This window comes from Oratosquilla oratoria, chromosome 28 (assembly GCF_046742065.1).
Source record: "Oratosquilla oratoria isolate Oo_2021 chromosome 28, ASM4674206v1, whole genome shotgun sequence".
Classification (NCBI taxonomy): Eukaryota; Metazoa; Arthropoda; class Malacostraca; order Stomatopoda; family Squillidae; genus Oratosquilla; species Oratosquilla oratoria.
This window is the reverse complement of record NC_134804.1, coordinates 31,527,020-31,543,675: the sequence shown is the minus strand read 5'-3', so window position 1 is coordinate 31,543,675 and position 16,656 is coordinate 31,527,020. Positions and strand designations below refer to the sequence as shown.

At 41.4% G+C, this 16,656-nt stretch overlaps 1 protein-coding gene across 11 annotated transcripts in view; it reads right to left on the bottom strand.

The window, feature by feature from the left end:
- Window positions 1–16,656, bottom strand: part of LOC143040276 (dynactin subunit 1-like) — a 69,928-nt gene that overhangs the window by 22,064 nt on the left and 31,208 nt on the right. For all 11 annotated transcript variants that reach the window (XM_076211087.1, XM_076211090.1, XM_076211093.1 and 8 more), the window contains 6 exons: window positions 13,406–13,568; window positions 12,695–12,795; window positions 9,657–9,856; window positions 8,902–9,039; window positions 3,938–4,097; window positions 3,460–3,666 (listed from right to left, as the gene is read on the bottom strand). In XM_076211087.1, coding sequence (XP_076067202.1) covers window positions 3,460–3,666; window positions 3,938–4,097; window positions 8,902–9,039; window positions 9,657–9,856; window positions 12,695–12,795; window positions 13,406–13,568 — 969 coding nt within the window. The remainder of the gene's footprint in view (window positions 1–3,459; window positions 3,667–3,937; window positions 4,098–8,901; window positions 9,040–9,656; window positions 9,857–12,694; window positions 12,796–13,405; window positions 13,569–16,656) is intronic.

Genomic DNA, 16,656 nt, shown 5'->3' with positions numbered 1-16,656 from the left:
TCTTCACTCATTCTTTCCATGTGTCCAAACCATCCTAATACTCTTTCATCAACCCTATCTCCCGGCTCCCTTTTCACCCGTTCTCCTCCTCATTTCTCACACTATCTAGCCTAGTAACCCCCATCATACTTCTCAGACACCTCATCTCAAACACATTCAAACTCCTTCTCTCTTCCTCTCTTATGTTCCATGTTTCTGTCCCATACAGTGCTGTTGGCACAATCACTTCTTCATACAGTCTCCTCTTAGCATCCATTCCCAAATGTTTATTCCTCATTACACTTTTTAATCCACCAAGGCATTTACTCGTTTCTCTCAATCTACATTCTACCTCCACCTCCACACCACCTTTTCCTGCCACATTTGCACCCAAGTATCTAAAACTATCCACTTCCTCCAGTCGCTCTCCCTTAATGCTCACTTCCAGTCTGCTGCCACTTTCACCCCTTGTACATCTCATCACCTTACTTTTACCCACATTTATCTTCAGCTTTCTTCTATCACACATTCTCTCAAACTCTGTCACCAACTTCCTCAATCCCTCCTCCGATTCTGCCACAAGCGCAGTGTTGTCCGCAAACAACAGCTGGCTCACCTCCCACTTTTCTCCATTTTCTTTAACCATCTCCATTCCCTGACCCACCACCATTGCATTTACCTCTTGCACCACCCCATCCATGTACAAGTTGAACAGCCAGGGCAACATAACGCATCCCTGACGAAGTCCCACCTTTACCTCGAACCACTCACTCTCTCCATTTCTAATCCTGACACATGCTCTACTACTCTCATAAAAACTCTTGACAGCTCCTAGAAGCTTTCCTCCTATCCCTAAATTTTTTAAAGTAATAAAAAGACATATTGGAAGGAAATTAAGAGAGGAAAACAAGGTGAATCAAGTAAGGGAGAAAAGGTAAAAGGTTTAGATAGAGAGATGATAATGGAAGAGATGGCAGTATGAGGAAGATAGGCAGAGTATTTAAGGGAGTTGCTAAATGTGAAGGAGGATACGGCGAGAAAGGTAGTTGTAGCGGGAAGTGCTAAGAAAATGACAGTGATGAATTAAGAAAATGGAGAAATAAGGAAAGTTGAAGTGAAGGCAGTTAATAAAATTATGAGAGCAGGTAAGGGACCTGGTTTAGATGGGTGTCATGTGGATTTTCCAAAAAAGGGAGATACAGTGATGGCTGTTGAGGTTGTTTAATGTTTGTCTAAAAGAGGGTAGTGTGTTGGAGGAGTGCCTCTATAGTTCCACATTACAAAGGAAAAGGGGACAAGTGTGAGTATAGTAGTTTCAGAGGGATCAGTTTGTTGAGTATAGTTGGAAAGGCTTATTGGAGGGTTTTGATTGAGAGGATTAGGAGAGGAACAGAGGGAGCAATTGGTGAGGAACAGTGTGTGTTTAGGACAGGTAGAGGTTGTATGGATCAGATTTTTGTGGTAAAGCAGATATGTGACAAAGCTTCACGACAAGGTAAGATATATTTTTTTTCTTTGGGGGGGGCTTTCATGGGTTTGGAAAAGGCTTATGATAGTGTAGACAGGTAATGTGGGAGGTATTGCATATATATGGGATAGGAGGAAAGCTGTTAAGAGCAGTGAAGGTGCTAAGAGGGAGGGTGGAGGGGGGTGGAGTGTATTTAGGGATGGAATGGGTGGGAATAGTTTTATGCCTTTTTCTTTTTGGCTACCTCCCTTGTAAGGGGGAAAAAGCCTTGGTATATGTATGTATGTAGTAGAGCCTGTGTTAGAATTAGAAATGGAGAGAATGAGTGGTTTGAGGTGAAGGTGGAACTTCACCAAGGATGCGTTACGTTGCCTTAGCTGTTCAATTTATACATGGATGAGGTGGTGTGAGAGGTAAACACAAGGGTAATGGGCCGGGGATTAGAGATGGTTAAAGAAAATGGAGAAAAAGGGGAGATATGTGAGTTGTTTGCTAGCAACACTGCACTTGTGGCAGGATCAGAAGAGGGATTAAAGAAGTTAGTAACAGAGTTTGGGAAGGTGTGTCAATGAAGGAAGTTGAAGATAAATGTGGGCAAAAGTAAGGTGATGAGATTTACAAGGGGAGAATATGGCAGGAAACTGGAAGTGAGTATTATGGGAGATTGGAGGAAGTGGATAGCTTTAACCCCTTCCATACGGTGACGCCTACGTAGGCGTCTTGATTATATTCATTGTAGTTGTACCTGCGTGACCCCCATACTCTGTAAACTGGCTTCATCATATTTTCTATGGTTATCAAAATTCACGGGTGAAAGAGAACGATCAATACAGCGGTGACTTCATTTTTTACTTAACCCCTTCCATACGGTGCCGCACACGTAGGCGTCATGGGGAGCGAGTGTATTCGCGAGGCTGCCATATCGGCGTCTTGATTATATTTATTGTAGTCGCCCCTCCATAATGACATTCTTTCTAATTCTTTTGTAATCGCATTTTCTATGGTTATCAAAATTCACGGGTGAAGAGAGAACGATCGATATAAGCGGTGACTATATTTTATGATGCGAGTATTATTACGACACGTCGTACGGCTGGCATTGGCTGCTGCCACCGAGATCTAAGTCCATGACGCCTACGTGTGCGGTTAAGAGAGGGGGAGAGGAGTTTGAACGAGTTTGTGATGAAATGCCTGAGAAGTATGGTAGGAGTTACTAGGCCAGATAGAGTGAGGAATGAGGAAGTGAGGAGGAGAGCAGGGGTGGAAAGAGGGTTGGAAGATAGGGTTGATGAAAGAGTATTGGGATATTTTGGACACATGGAAAGAATGAGTGAAGAAAGATAAGTAAAAGAGGTGTGGAAGGCAGAGGTGGAAGGAGTGAACATGAGAAGGCGACCAAGGATGAGATGGATGGATGGGGTAAAAGGGGCACTGGGAAAGAGGGGGAAAGTCTACTGAGGAAGGAAGGGAGAAGACAGAAGATAGGGGTGAGTGGAGAATGGTTGTGTATGGATGGTGCTGTGATACATGGATGGGAGTGGGTGAGGGATGGGGGTTGAGGGAGGATGTGTGAATGATACTTTGATGCAGCCTCAAAGGATTTCTTCCTGTCTTCTCTTTTTCTGCATGAGAGGATAGGGGTGGGGGTGTCGCTAATTAAATGAAGTGGCCCTTGCTGTGGATATGCTGTCTTGCTGCATTGCTTCTGACCCAGGGCAGTGGGCTAGATGCAGGGATGACCCATCATCCAAGAGGAGCCAATATAAAAGGGAGGGAGGAGGGTCGATGGAAGCGGAGTATGTGGGGATGGAATGGGTGGGAGTAGATTTTATGCCTGTGTATTTTTGGCTACCTCCCTTGTAAAGGGGAAAGAGCCATTGGTATGTAAAAAGAGAAAGAGTAGAAAAGGTAATGTGAAAAATATAAAGGTAAATAGATGGGAAAATTGAGAGAAAAAGAAAATTATCAAATAAAAGTATCCTGTATAAAACCCACTGCTAGCTCGTACTAACCTCTCTAATCTTGCCATTGGCCATATCTAACTCTTCTCTTAGTTCGAGCTCCAACTCTCGTGCATTCTCCTGCAGTTGATCGTTCATATCATTGATCGCCTCCAGGTCTGCCACCGTCTCTTGTAACTCTGCCACTCGCTCCTCCAGGTTCAGGTTGCGGTCTGTAAGGGTCTCGACCATCTCTTCTGCTCCCAGTGCTGCATCCACCTGAAGAATGAGCAAAGTCTAATTAATTATGGATTAACTGATACATTCTACTTGTTGTCTGGTGATACATATGCCATGTTGACCTCTGGTAAAAAGTTTAATCTGTTCCATTTTAACCTCTTTTATTAGACAATATAATTTTTGGGGGGAGTGAAGACAGATACCTATAAGTGGTACATATGGCCTCTGGACTGCATCCAAGATCTCATATCCTTAATGTTATGCTACCCCCTTCTTAATACATTGAAGTATAATACAAGTTGTACATTACCTGTTCTTGTAAGTCAGAGATGGTGTTCTCCAGGTCTGTCACTTGTGTTGATAGCTTCTCTTTGGTTCTGGACAGCTCCTCAATCTCACTCTTCATAGACTCCAACTCCTTCTGCATCTTCTGTACTTCATGCTTATCATGAGCTGACATATCTCGCATTCTGTGTCCATGCAAAAATTCATTGTATCATGTTCTTAGCACACAAATTCAAATTACTAATGTATATACATATGCCAACATATACCAAAGGGCCTTTTTCCCCTTCTTTGGGAGGGTGGCCATGTCAAAGCATACATCCACCCTGCAACTATCCCACACCAATCAAAAATCCCATTCCTTGTCCCTCCCAAGGTTGGGGTATCCCTGTAGCCAACTATACTGTTTCAGTCGGAAGCAATACAGCAAGACATGGAACTTCCACAACAGGACCCAGCATTCAAAACTGGTATATCCCAACGGCTTCATTACATGGGGACCACAATCCTTAGTGTTTCACATGGCACTGTATGGATCAGGAACTTTGAATTTGGAGCAGGCAGAAAGAATAAGCCTAAATATGTTTAAGATGAAGTGTTTATGAAATATGGTGGGAATTACAAGGATGGATAGAATAAGAAACATGAAATTGAGGAAGAGAGCAGGGGTGGAAAGTGACCTGGTAGACAGGGTTGTTCAAAGAATATTGAGATAGTTTAGACACATGAAAAAAATAAATAAAGTCTACATACATGCATATACCAACAGCTTTTTCCCCCTTACAAGGAAGGTAGCCAAAGTCAAAGGCATAAATCCACTCCCACCCATTTCATCTCAATATACTCCACTCCCATTCACCACCCCTCCCTCCCTCTTTTCTTGGCTCTTCCTAGATGATGGGTCATCCTTGTATCTCGCCCACTGCCCTGGGTCAGAAGCAATGTAGCGAGACATGGCACATCCACAGCAAGGCTGTTTCATTTAATTGGTAACCCCCCTCCCCCCTCTCCGTCACCTCATTCAGAAAAAGAGAAGACAAAGAATTCCCTTTGGGCTGCATCAAAATATCGTTCACACATACTCACTCACCCCCCATCCCCCACCCACACCCTTCCATATATCATAGCATCATCCATACACAACCATTCTCCACTCACCCCTATCTTCTGTCTTCTCCCTTCCTTCCTCAATAGACATTCCTATCTTTCCCAATGCCCCTTTTACCCCATCCATCCATCTCATCCTTGGTCGGCCCCTCATGTTCACTCCTTCCACCTCTGCCTTCCACACCTCTTTTACTACTCTTTCTTCAATCATTCTTTCCATGTGTCCAAACCATCCCAATACTCTTTCATCAACCCTATCTACCAACTCCCTTTCCACCCTGCTCTCCTCCTTACCTCCTCATTTCTCACTCTATCCAGCCTAGTAACCCCTACCATATTTCTCAGGCATTTCATCTCATACATGCATATACCAAAGGGAGGTAGCCAAAAAAATGCATTTAAATTCTTCCTCTCTTATGTTCCCTGTTTCTACCCCATACAGTGCTGTTGGCAACAATCTCCTCTTAGAATCCATTCCCAAATGTATATTTCTCATTACACTTTTTAATCCCCCTAGGCATTTACTTGCTTCTCTCAACCTACATTCTACCTCCACCTCCACTCCTTTTCCTACCACATTTGCACCCAGGTATCTAGAGCTATCCACTTCCTCCTTTAATACTCACTTCCAATTTGCTGCCATCCTCTCCCCTTGTACATCTCATCACCTTACTTTTACCCACATTTATCTTCATCTTCCTTCTTTTGCACACCTTCCAAAACTGTCAGTAACTTCTTTAATCCCTGCTCTGATCCTGCTACAAGAGCAGTGTCAGCAAACAACAACTGGCTTATCTCCCATTTTCCTCCTTTTTCTTTCACCATCTCCAATCCCCAGATCATTACCCTTGTGTTTATCTCTTGTATCACCCCATCCATGTATAAATTGAATAGCCGAGGTGACATATGCACACCTCTGGTGAAGTTCCACCTTTACATCAAACCACTCTTTCTCTCCATTTCTGATTCTAACACAGGCTCTACTACTCTCATAAAAACTCTTGACTGCTCTTAACAGCTTTCCTCCTGTCCCATATATCTGAAATACCTCCCACAGTGCCTTCCAGTCTACCCTATCATAAGCCTTTTCCAAATCCATAATGGTCCAAAAAATATTCTTACCTTTTCCTAAAGCTTTCTCACATATCTGCCTTACCACATAAATCTGATCCACACAACCTCTATCTGTCCTAAACCCTCACTGTTCCTCACCAATCACTGCCTCTGTTCCTCTCCAAATCCTCCGAGTCAAAACCCTCCCATAAACCTTCCCAACTACACTCAACAAACCGATCCCTCTGAAATCACTACACTCACAATTGTACCCTTTTCCCTTGTAAAGTGGAAATATACAGGCACTCCTCCAGTCTTCCAGTACTCTACCCTCTTTTAGACAAACATTAAACAACCTCACCAACCAGTTCACCATCACTGTACCTCCCTTTTTTAGGCACTCCACATGGCACCCATCCAACCTAGGTGCCTTACCTGCTCTCATAATTTTGATAACTGCTTTCACTCATCTTTCCTTATTTCTCCTCCATTTTCCTTATTCATCTTTTTCTTAATGCTTCCCACTGCAACTACCTTTCCCTCCCTATCTTCCTTCATATTTAACAACTCCCTAAAATACTCTGCCCATCTTCTTACTGCTCTCTCTTCCTATCTCTCCATCTGAACCTTTTATCTTCTCTTCTCTACTTGATTCAGCTCCTCTACCTCTCTTAATTTCCTTCCAAAACATCTTTTTATTACTTTCAAAATTTTCTGTCATACTCTTTTCATTTCACATCTGCTCTCCTCTTTGCCTCATTTATCTTATGCTTTACTTCTCTTTTCTTTGTACCTCTCATATGCTTCTCTCGTCCTATTTTGTAACCAATCTGTGAATGCTCGTTTCTTTTCTTCTACAACCTTCTTTGCTTCATCACCCCACCACTCACTACACTTCCTTCAATTTCCTCCCATCCTCCTTGTTCCACACATCATCTTTGCACACCTCATGACTCCTTTGAAACATCCCCAGTGGTCATGAATAGATTAGAAAATTATTTGGCCTGAGGGAATTTCTTTTTGTCTGCTCTGTTCATTTCTCAAGTGGATGAATGGTGATGAGGATGATAATATTCCCTAGATAGTCTGGCCGAGGAGTCCAGTCTCCCTGAGGAATGTCACAGCTGAAACTGGGTTTTTCCACAAATCCATTGTAGAGATGTATGTTGTATTGTTGGCATGTGTAATTGTGTACAATACAGTTTTCCATAATGTATGGGGTGAAGTGTTATATCCTGGATGGAGTGCAGTGGTTTGCCATGTGATGAGGCAGTGGAATTATATACATACATATACTAAGGCATTTTCCCCCTTACAAGGGAGGTAGCCAAAAAGGAAAAGGGACAAAATCTTTCCCACCCATTCCATCCCTGAACACACTCCACACCCCTCCACCCTCCTTCCCATCTTAGCATCTCCCGGATGACGGGGGCCATCCCTGCACCCTGTCCACTGCCCTGGGTCAGAAGCAGTGTCGCAAGACACAGCACATCCACAGCAAGGCCGCTTCATTAAATCGGCGACCCCCCCTCTCCGTCCCCCCCATGCATAAAAGAAGAAGACGGGGAGAAATCCCTTCGGGCTGCATCAAATTTTGCTCACACATACTACCTCACACATACAACATCATCCATATACAACCATTCTCCATTCACCCCTGTCTTCTGTCCTCTCCCGTCCTTCCTCAACAGACAATCCCCTCTTCCCCAAAGCCCCCTTCGCTCCATCCATCCACCTCATCCTAGGACTTCCCCTCATGTTCACTCCCTCCATATCTGCCTTCCATACCTCTTTTACTAGTCTTTCTTCACTCATTCTTTCCATGAGTCCAAACCATCCTAATACTCTTTCATTAATCCTATCTCCCAACTCCCTTTCCACCCCTGTTCTCCTCCTCACCTCCAAAACCAGCTTTAGCTACTTGGGCCTCCTGTGGAAGTGCTGTCCCTTGCTGCATTGCTTTTGACCCAAGTAGTGGGGTGCTGGACAGGGATGACCCTTCATCCATGAGGTACTAAGATGGGAGGAACAATTAATGTTTTTTTAGCTGAATGTAGAATGAGTGTATACTTTGATTTGGTCATCCCCCTTATAAGGAGGAAAGGTGTTTTGATATACATAGGTATATATGTATGGAGTGGGAGTGAGTATGTACCTTTCACTTTGGCTACCTTCCTTATAAGGGGGAAAAAGCCCTTGGTATATAGATATATGTCTACCTATATTATTACAGTACACCAATGTGATGATTTTAATCATGACCATGGTAACATATTAGAAGCAAACTATAAAACCTTGTCAAGCTCAAAAGAGAATCAACTTGAAACACAAGTAATAGAAAATTAACTTAACATTAGAGCTAACAAATGAAAACTAGATTCACACAATTATTCACATACATACATATATATACCAAAGGCTTTTTTCCCCCTTACACGAGAGGTAGCCAAAAGAAAAAGGCATAGGAACCACTCCCACCCATTCCATCCCCTACATACTCCAATCCCCTCTACCCTCCCTCTTATCTTGGCACCTCCTGGATGACAGATCATCCCTGCATCTTGTCCACTGCCCTTGGTCAGAAGCAGTGTCACAAGACAGAGCACATCCACAGCAAGGCCGCTTCATTTATTTGGTGACCCCCGCCTCCCCGTCCCCTCATGCAGAAAAGAAGATGGGGAGAAATCTCTTTGGGCTGCGTCAATTTATTTTTCATACATACTCCCTCACCCTCCATCCCCCACCCACTCCCCCTCATGCATCACAGCATCATCCATACACAGCCCTTCTCCATTCACACAATAAACAAACAAATAAAGTAATAGTTACTTGACGAGGGTTTCCCGAAGCCGCTCATTCTGCTGCTCCAGCTGTTTCACCTTTAGTGAGTTTTGCCCGTCACCACCACCCTCTACAGGTGTAAGTCCTGTTCCCGACATCTCAGTCTTCATAATTTCTAAGTCCAAACTATGAAGAAATATTAAGTTATAAACAATTACATTCTAAATTGTATCTAAATACACCAAGAAAGAGTATATAAGAACTTGTATACTAACACAATTTCTTCATAATTTCTAGGTCCAAACTACAGGGAAATATGAAGTTAAGAACAATTACATTCTAAATTACAACTAGATACACAAAGAAAGAGTATATAATTATAGCTTGTATACTAAAATAAAAGACATACTCTCACTGTTGGGACTGAGGCAAGGAAGGCAAACAAAATTAAAAAAAATGTACATCATATTTCTAAGGCATACCAAAACATATTTTCATCTTGAATAACTAATCTATTTTAAGTCATCAAATAACCTAATATGTCAATTTACCCCATAGTTAACTGAATGTCTTACATACAAGTTTCTTACCAGTGCTCCAAAATTCTAAAAAAATTTAAGTGAGACATATTTTATTGGTTTAGTTACTTCCAGGTGATTTTCCCAAGTTTAGGAGCAGGCAGACATTTGAGTAAAGCAGGGAACCCCAGGTAGTCCAATATTAACCTACCCTGGGCTACAAATACTCATAGTTACCAGTAATATATACCTATTGAGCATGCCACCAGACTGATAGAAACTTACGTTAATTCCTCTATCTTCTCCCTGGCTTGTTCTAACTCTAGCTGTAAGGTTTCAGCTTTTTCCTCAGCCATCTCTTTATCTAGTGTAAGCATTTCCACATTCTCAGTCAACTCTTGAGTCTCCTCAATGTGTTGTTCTTTGGCATCAATGGCTTCTCTTGCATCTTGCTTTGCTTTTTGCATTTCACGCTGTAACTGAGCCTAAAAAAATGTAAGAAAAAAAATTAAAGAAAATTTGGATACCATTATATTATCAACCTGGGAAAGCATTACAGAAAACCTATTCCATATCAGCACTTGACCAACCCATTCATCTCAGCACAATGTGGCTTAAGGGTCATTCTGTCCCCCACTGTGCTACTTGGATCAAAGGTAATACCATGAGAGACAGTTCTTCCTCAACACCGCCTGGCCTGACAGCTTGAGCCAATTTATTTCCACTGTTTCATCTTACTACAATTTCCTCCTCCTACACTCAAAATAATCTATGATGCAGATGAGAACATACCTTTTGACTGCATCAAACCTTTCAGGATCTCCCTCTACCTGATCTTATCTTTTGCGAAACTCTCTTCTTAGCTTGACACATTCCACATGCATCCAAAACTCTTTTCACTCCAGCCATCCATCTCAGTGTCTCAAGCTAACCTCATACCTTTCTCCTTTCTGTACTCTACTAGTCCTTCTCCATTATTACTTTCTTGATATCTAAACCACCTCAGCACTCTCTGATATACCTTATTTGTCAGCTCATTTACAACCCTTATTCTCTGCCTCATCTCCACATTTCTCACTCTATCCATTCTTGTAATAAATATACCAAGGGCTTTTTCCCCCCCTTACAAGCAAGGTAGCCAAAGTCAAGGGGATAAATCCACTCTCACCCATTTCATCCCCACATACTCCACTTCCATTCACCACCCCTCCCTCCCTCTTTTCTTGGTTCCTCCTGGATGACAGGTCATCCCTGCATCTTGCCTAATGCCATGGGTCAGAAACAATGTAGCAAAACACAGCAGATCCACAGTATGGCTGCTTCATTTAATTGGCAACTCCCCCCTTTCTGTCCCTTCATGCAGAAAAAGAGAAGACGGGAAGAAATCCCTTTGAGCTGTGTCAAAACATCATTCACACATATTCCCTCACCCCCCATCCCCACCCACACCCTTCCATCCATCACAGCATCATCCATATACTACCATTCTCCACTTAACCCTATCTTCTGTCTACTCCCTTCCATCCTCAACAGACATTCATCTCTTTCCCAATGCCCCTTTTACCCCATCCATCCATCTCATCCTTGGTCGCCCCCTCACATTCACTTCTTCCACTTCTGCCTTCCACACCTCTTTATTAGTCTTTCTTCACTCATTCTTTCCATGTGTCCAAACCATTACAATACTCTTTCATCAACCCTACCTTCCAACTCCCTTTCCACCCCTGCTCTCCTCACCTCCTCGTTTCTCACTCTATCCAGCCTAGGAACCCCCACCTTACTTCTCAGGCATTTCATCTCAAACACATTTAAAGGTCAGATATCAACAGATATTCCATTCGCTAAAAATCATCGTATTGCTCGAAAAAGTACTTTTTAAAAGCATACAAATAAAGTTTTTACCTATTACAGAAGAATTTATTCAGAAAATTCACTTTTAATTGCGCCTCGCATACCACTTTTCCGAAGTCTAGATATTCAGAATAACAATATTGTTTGTTTGGCAACTGTGACGTCACGAACGCGGAATTCCCCGAACCTTTCCCGAAGCGCACGGGCGGAATGTTTCGAATAGCAGACGACGCAATGAAATGAAGACAAAACTGTTTTTTGCCAAATTTGATAAGATGTAGATGGTGGAATTATATAGAATACTGTCAGTATGTTTTTTTTATGTACATTAAACTGTAAATACAAAAAGTTATGGAAGTCTTGATATCTGACCTATAAAGGTCAGATATCAAGACTTCCATAACTTTTTGTATTTACAGTTTAATGTACATAAAAAAAACATACTGACAGTATTCTATATAATTCCACCATCTACATCTTATCAAATTTGGCAAAAAACAGTTTTATCTTCATTTCATTGCGTCGTCTGCTATTCGAAACATTCCGCCCGTGCGCTTCGGGAAAGGTTCGGGGAATTCCGCGTTCGTGACGTCACAGTTGCCAAACAAACAATATTGTTATTCTGAATATCTAGACTTCGGAAAAGTGGTATGCGAGGCGCAATTAAAAGTGAATTTTCTGAATAAATTCTTCTGTAATAGGTAAAAACTTTATTTGTATGCTTTTAAAAAGTACTTTTTCGATGATTTTTAGTGAATGGTATATCTGTTGATATCTGACCTTTAAACTCTTCCTCTCTTATGTTCCATGTTTCTGCCCCATACAGTGCTGCCGGCACAATCACTCGTGCATACAATCTCCTCTTAACATCCATTCCCAAATGTCTATTCCTCATAACACTTTTTAATCGCCCCAGGCATTTACTTGCTTCTCTCAATCTATATTCTACCTCCACTCCTCCCTTTCCTGCAACATTTGCACCTTAGTATCAAAAGCTATCCAATTCCTCCATTCTCTCTCCCTTAATACTCACTTCTGATTTGCTGCCACATTCTCCCCTTGTTCATTTCATCACCTTACTTAAATTACCCACATTTATCTTCAACTTCCTTCTTTTGCACACCTTCCTAAACTCATATTTTTCAAACCCATTTAGTTCCTCTCTAATTATACTGCTACTAAGCCATTACCTTGCACTTAGTGCTGATTTTCCAAGTGGAATCAAAGCCCATGGGCACTGTGAAGAGGTTATGAAGGAGTTATCTTTTCTTTTTGAGAGGTAAGGACAACCAACACTACCATCTTTATTATGGTGATCCTGATCAATAACATTATTTAACTCTTCTAAGAAGAATAGGATGCAATGAGCTAACTTATCAGTTTGAAGGGCTGATGATGTCCCTTCCTCTATTATATAAACACTGAAAGGTGATCTTCTGATGAAAAAGACTGCTAACTTTAGAAATTCTTACCTGTGATTCCATAATACGTGACTTGAACTCCACCAACTGTTCCACTTGCAGTCGCAGCTTCTCTCCTTCCTTGAGTTTATCCTTGTCCTGAGCTCTCTTTACTGTGAAAAAGTCATGAATGTGGCTATTAACTTACTCTACTAATGACCACTTCATTTCAGAGGATGTAGACAATTTCTGGCACATAAAACATGGATGGTACTATCTGAATTAGGATGTGTGTATGAGAGGTAGAGAGAGAGACCCTCAAGAATGATGGGTTTCCCTGTCTCCCACCACAATGCTTAGGTCAAATGCTATACAGTTAGGAACACCTTTTCCAACCACAGCTGGGGCCTGACATGACAAAGCTGGTCTACCTCTTATTACTGCAACACTTGGTGTCTTCAATCTTCATCCACTCAAAACAAATTGGACCATATCATCCCTCCCTGTGAGTGGATGATGGGAAGGGTCATTGAGTAATGAAACTCTGGGGGTAAACCAGCTGTGGCTGTCGGGCCCTGTTGTGGAGATCCTGTGTCTTCCTGCAATGTTTTTTGACTTGTGCAGTAGGCAGGGGACAAGGATGGCCTTTAATTCATAAGGAGCTAAGACAGAAGGGATAATAAATGGGTGATGGACAGGTGTGAGATGGGTGGGTGTATACTTAGCAACCCCTTAACAAGGAAGAATAGATCTTTTAGTATTTGTATGTATGTATGTACAAACCTCTAAGTGTCTCCAATTTCTCATTGAGATCTCTAATTTCTCCCTTCAGATTCTCAATCTCCTGGTCCTTCTGTAGGGATGCCACCTTCTCCTCCATGGTCTGTGCAGCACTTGATGGAGGCCCTGGGGTGTACTGAGGTGTCAGTGTCTCCACAAAGCCCGTCTGTTAACCAGATATGGAGATTAGAATTCAAAGACTAAGGATTAGTTGATGAATATTCTCTTTCTTGGTGATTCCTTCACTTTTCAAACTATTTCATCAACTACAACTTCAACTGTAATGAACACTTAAGCTGGATTTCTTTTAATAAACTACCCTTTTCATGGCAACAGTATTGTGACTACCTACTTATCAACCTTTCAATTTTGTCCACTACAATTTTCCAAGTTAGTAAATGTGCTTACTAGGAGAGAAAAATACTAGGTTTCACTTCCATCTACCATCAGAGCAAATCTATATATTCCATTTTTAATTCTGATTAAATCTACTACTAAGATAACTATGTCCCTGTGAGTAGCGTCAACAAGATCCATGTCATCCGAACATACTCCGATGTCCTCTATCAAGAGTAATCACAAAACCAGACACCACTAATTTCCCAAGCCGAGTATCATCATGGACAGCAATCTCCTTTGTCACTTAAAATCTTGAATCTGTTGTGGTTTAAAGCACAAGGACACTATAAACTTTGTCCTGATAAATCAAAATCAAGGTATCATTTATGATATACTTTTCTAATTCTCCATTCTAACTTAGGTTCAACAGCCCAGAATTCAAGATAAGTTTGCTCCTCACGTGAAATTATTCACATCAACATGACATGATCAGTCCAGAAGTGACACCAGAGATCAAGTGAGTGGAGAATGACGACTACAGACTCTACTCAAGTATAATCTACGTCTTTAGGATGCATTGTACCCTCTAAGCCCACATTCAAGTTATCTTGTATTCCCTGAAGCGGTTCCCTTTCATATTTACCTAAAGGGAGAGAAACAAAGACTATAGGCAGTGTTCTAAACCTAACAACAGCTGATCCTCCCATGCAGGTCTTTTTGCATTCCTCCGTTAGCATTCAAGTGTCACAAAAATGTGTGTGCCGCTAGCTGTCAGTGTTCTTTAACATCTGGTAGCTTAGTAATGTTGTGTGCATTACCTGAGTCTTCTAAGTATCTTGAGTAGCAAATACACATTGAAGTTTATTTATCCATAAAAATGGGAGTAGTGCTATCCTTCATATATAACCTAACATTTGTACAAATACAGAATTTCTTTTAGTTCATATAGATGTTATTTATAAAATAATTGCTATAATCAAATGTAATAAACTCCATTTAAATTCCAAACTTATTATTCTAAAGGCAAGTTTTATTCAATCTAATTACATTAATTTCAAACACTTGGCTCACACACAAGCCAATGCAACATACAACTAAAAAAGTGGTAATTTCATTCAGTTTCTCCCAAAATATGAATAAAGAAGAGATGAGCTTTCAGTGAAGTGATTATATATCTATTTAACATTAATGTCAACTGTAAAACTGATAACTGATATTCATGCATGAAGTCCAGAACAACCTCAAGTTAACTTCATACAACAACCTTGCAAGTCTCTCAACCTCCTGATGTGCCCTTACGTGTTAAGTAATCTTTCAGTCACTTATTCTTTGTTGGATAGGTCTGCGAGTTATTTATGGAAAAAAATGATTGAAAATAAATAATTGGTGATTACTTTTTCTACCTATTAGATAATACACACACACACCCCAAAAGGCTTTTTCACCCTTATAAGGGAGGCAGCCAGCCAAGGCGTGCACTCCCACCCATCCCACTCCCATCTGTCAACCATGTGTTTCCCTTTTATCCTTGATCCTCAGGGATGAAGTGTCATACCAGTCCTCGACCCACTACCTGGGTCAGAAGCAATGCAGTAAGACAGAACACATACATTGGGACCCCACTGCTTCATTTACATGGCAACCTCCCTGCTCATCCCTTCATGTGAAAATAGAGAAGACAATGAGAAATCTCTTCAAGCAGCATCAATTTCCATTCTATTCACAACCACCCTCCACTAACACCCATTTCCTGTTCTCTCCCTTCCCTGCTCAACAGACCACCCCTCCTCTACTCAAAGGGCCCCCTCATTCTATCCATTAAACCAAGGGGAGTGTGTTGACCATTATCCTCACAAACATAAATACCCTTAGGTAGTGGAACCTTGATTATCCAGAAATCATATATTATATATATATATATATATATATATATATATATATATATATATATATATATATATATATATATATATATATATATATATATATATATATATTGAGAAATGGAGAAAAATGGTATATAAACCAGTTGTTGTTTCCTGACAACACTGTGCTTGAAGCAGGATCAGAGGAAGGATTAAGGAAATTACTGACAGTTTGGAAAGGTGTGTGAAGGAAGGAAGTTTAAATGTGGGTAAAAGTAAGGTGATGATATGCACATGGGGAGAGGATGGCAGCAAATTGGAAGTGGGTATTAAGGGAGAAAGACTGGAGTAAGTGTATAGCTTTAAGTACTTGGGGGTGAATGTGGCAGGAAAGGGAGGAGTAGAGGTGGAGGTAGGATGTAAACTGAGAGAAGCAAGTAAATCCCTTGGGGGATAAAAAAGTATAATGAGAACTAGACATTTGGGAATGGATGCTACGAGAAGATTGTATGAAGGGGTGACAGTGCTGACAGCACTGTATGGGGCACATACATGGAACATAAGAGAGGAAGAGTAAAAATGCTTGAGAAGTATGGTAGGGGTTACCAGGCTGGACAGAGTGACAAATGAGGAGGTGAGGAGGAGAGTGGTGATGGAAACGGATTTGGGAGATAGGGTTGATGATGAAAGAGTATTGGGATGGTTTGGACACATTGAAAGAATGAATGAAGAAAGATTAGTAAAAGAGTAGAAGGCAGAGGTGGATGGAGTGAACATGAGGGGGTGATCAAAGGATGAGATGGATGGATGAGGTAAAAAGAGCATTGGTAAAGAAGGGGATGTCTGTTGAGGAAGGGAGAAGACAGAAGATAGTGGTGAGTGGAGAATGGTTGTGTATAGATGATACTGTGATGCAAGGAAGGGAGTGGGTAGGGGATGGGGGTGAGGGAGTATGTGTGAATATTTTGATGCAGCCTGAAGGGATTTCTCCCTGTCTTCTCTTTTTCTGCATGAGGGGACAGAGAGGAGGAATCACTGATGAAATGAAGT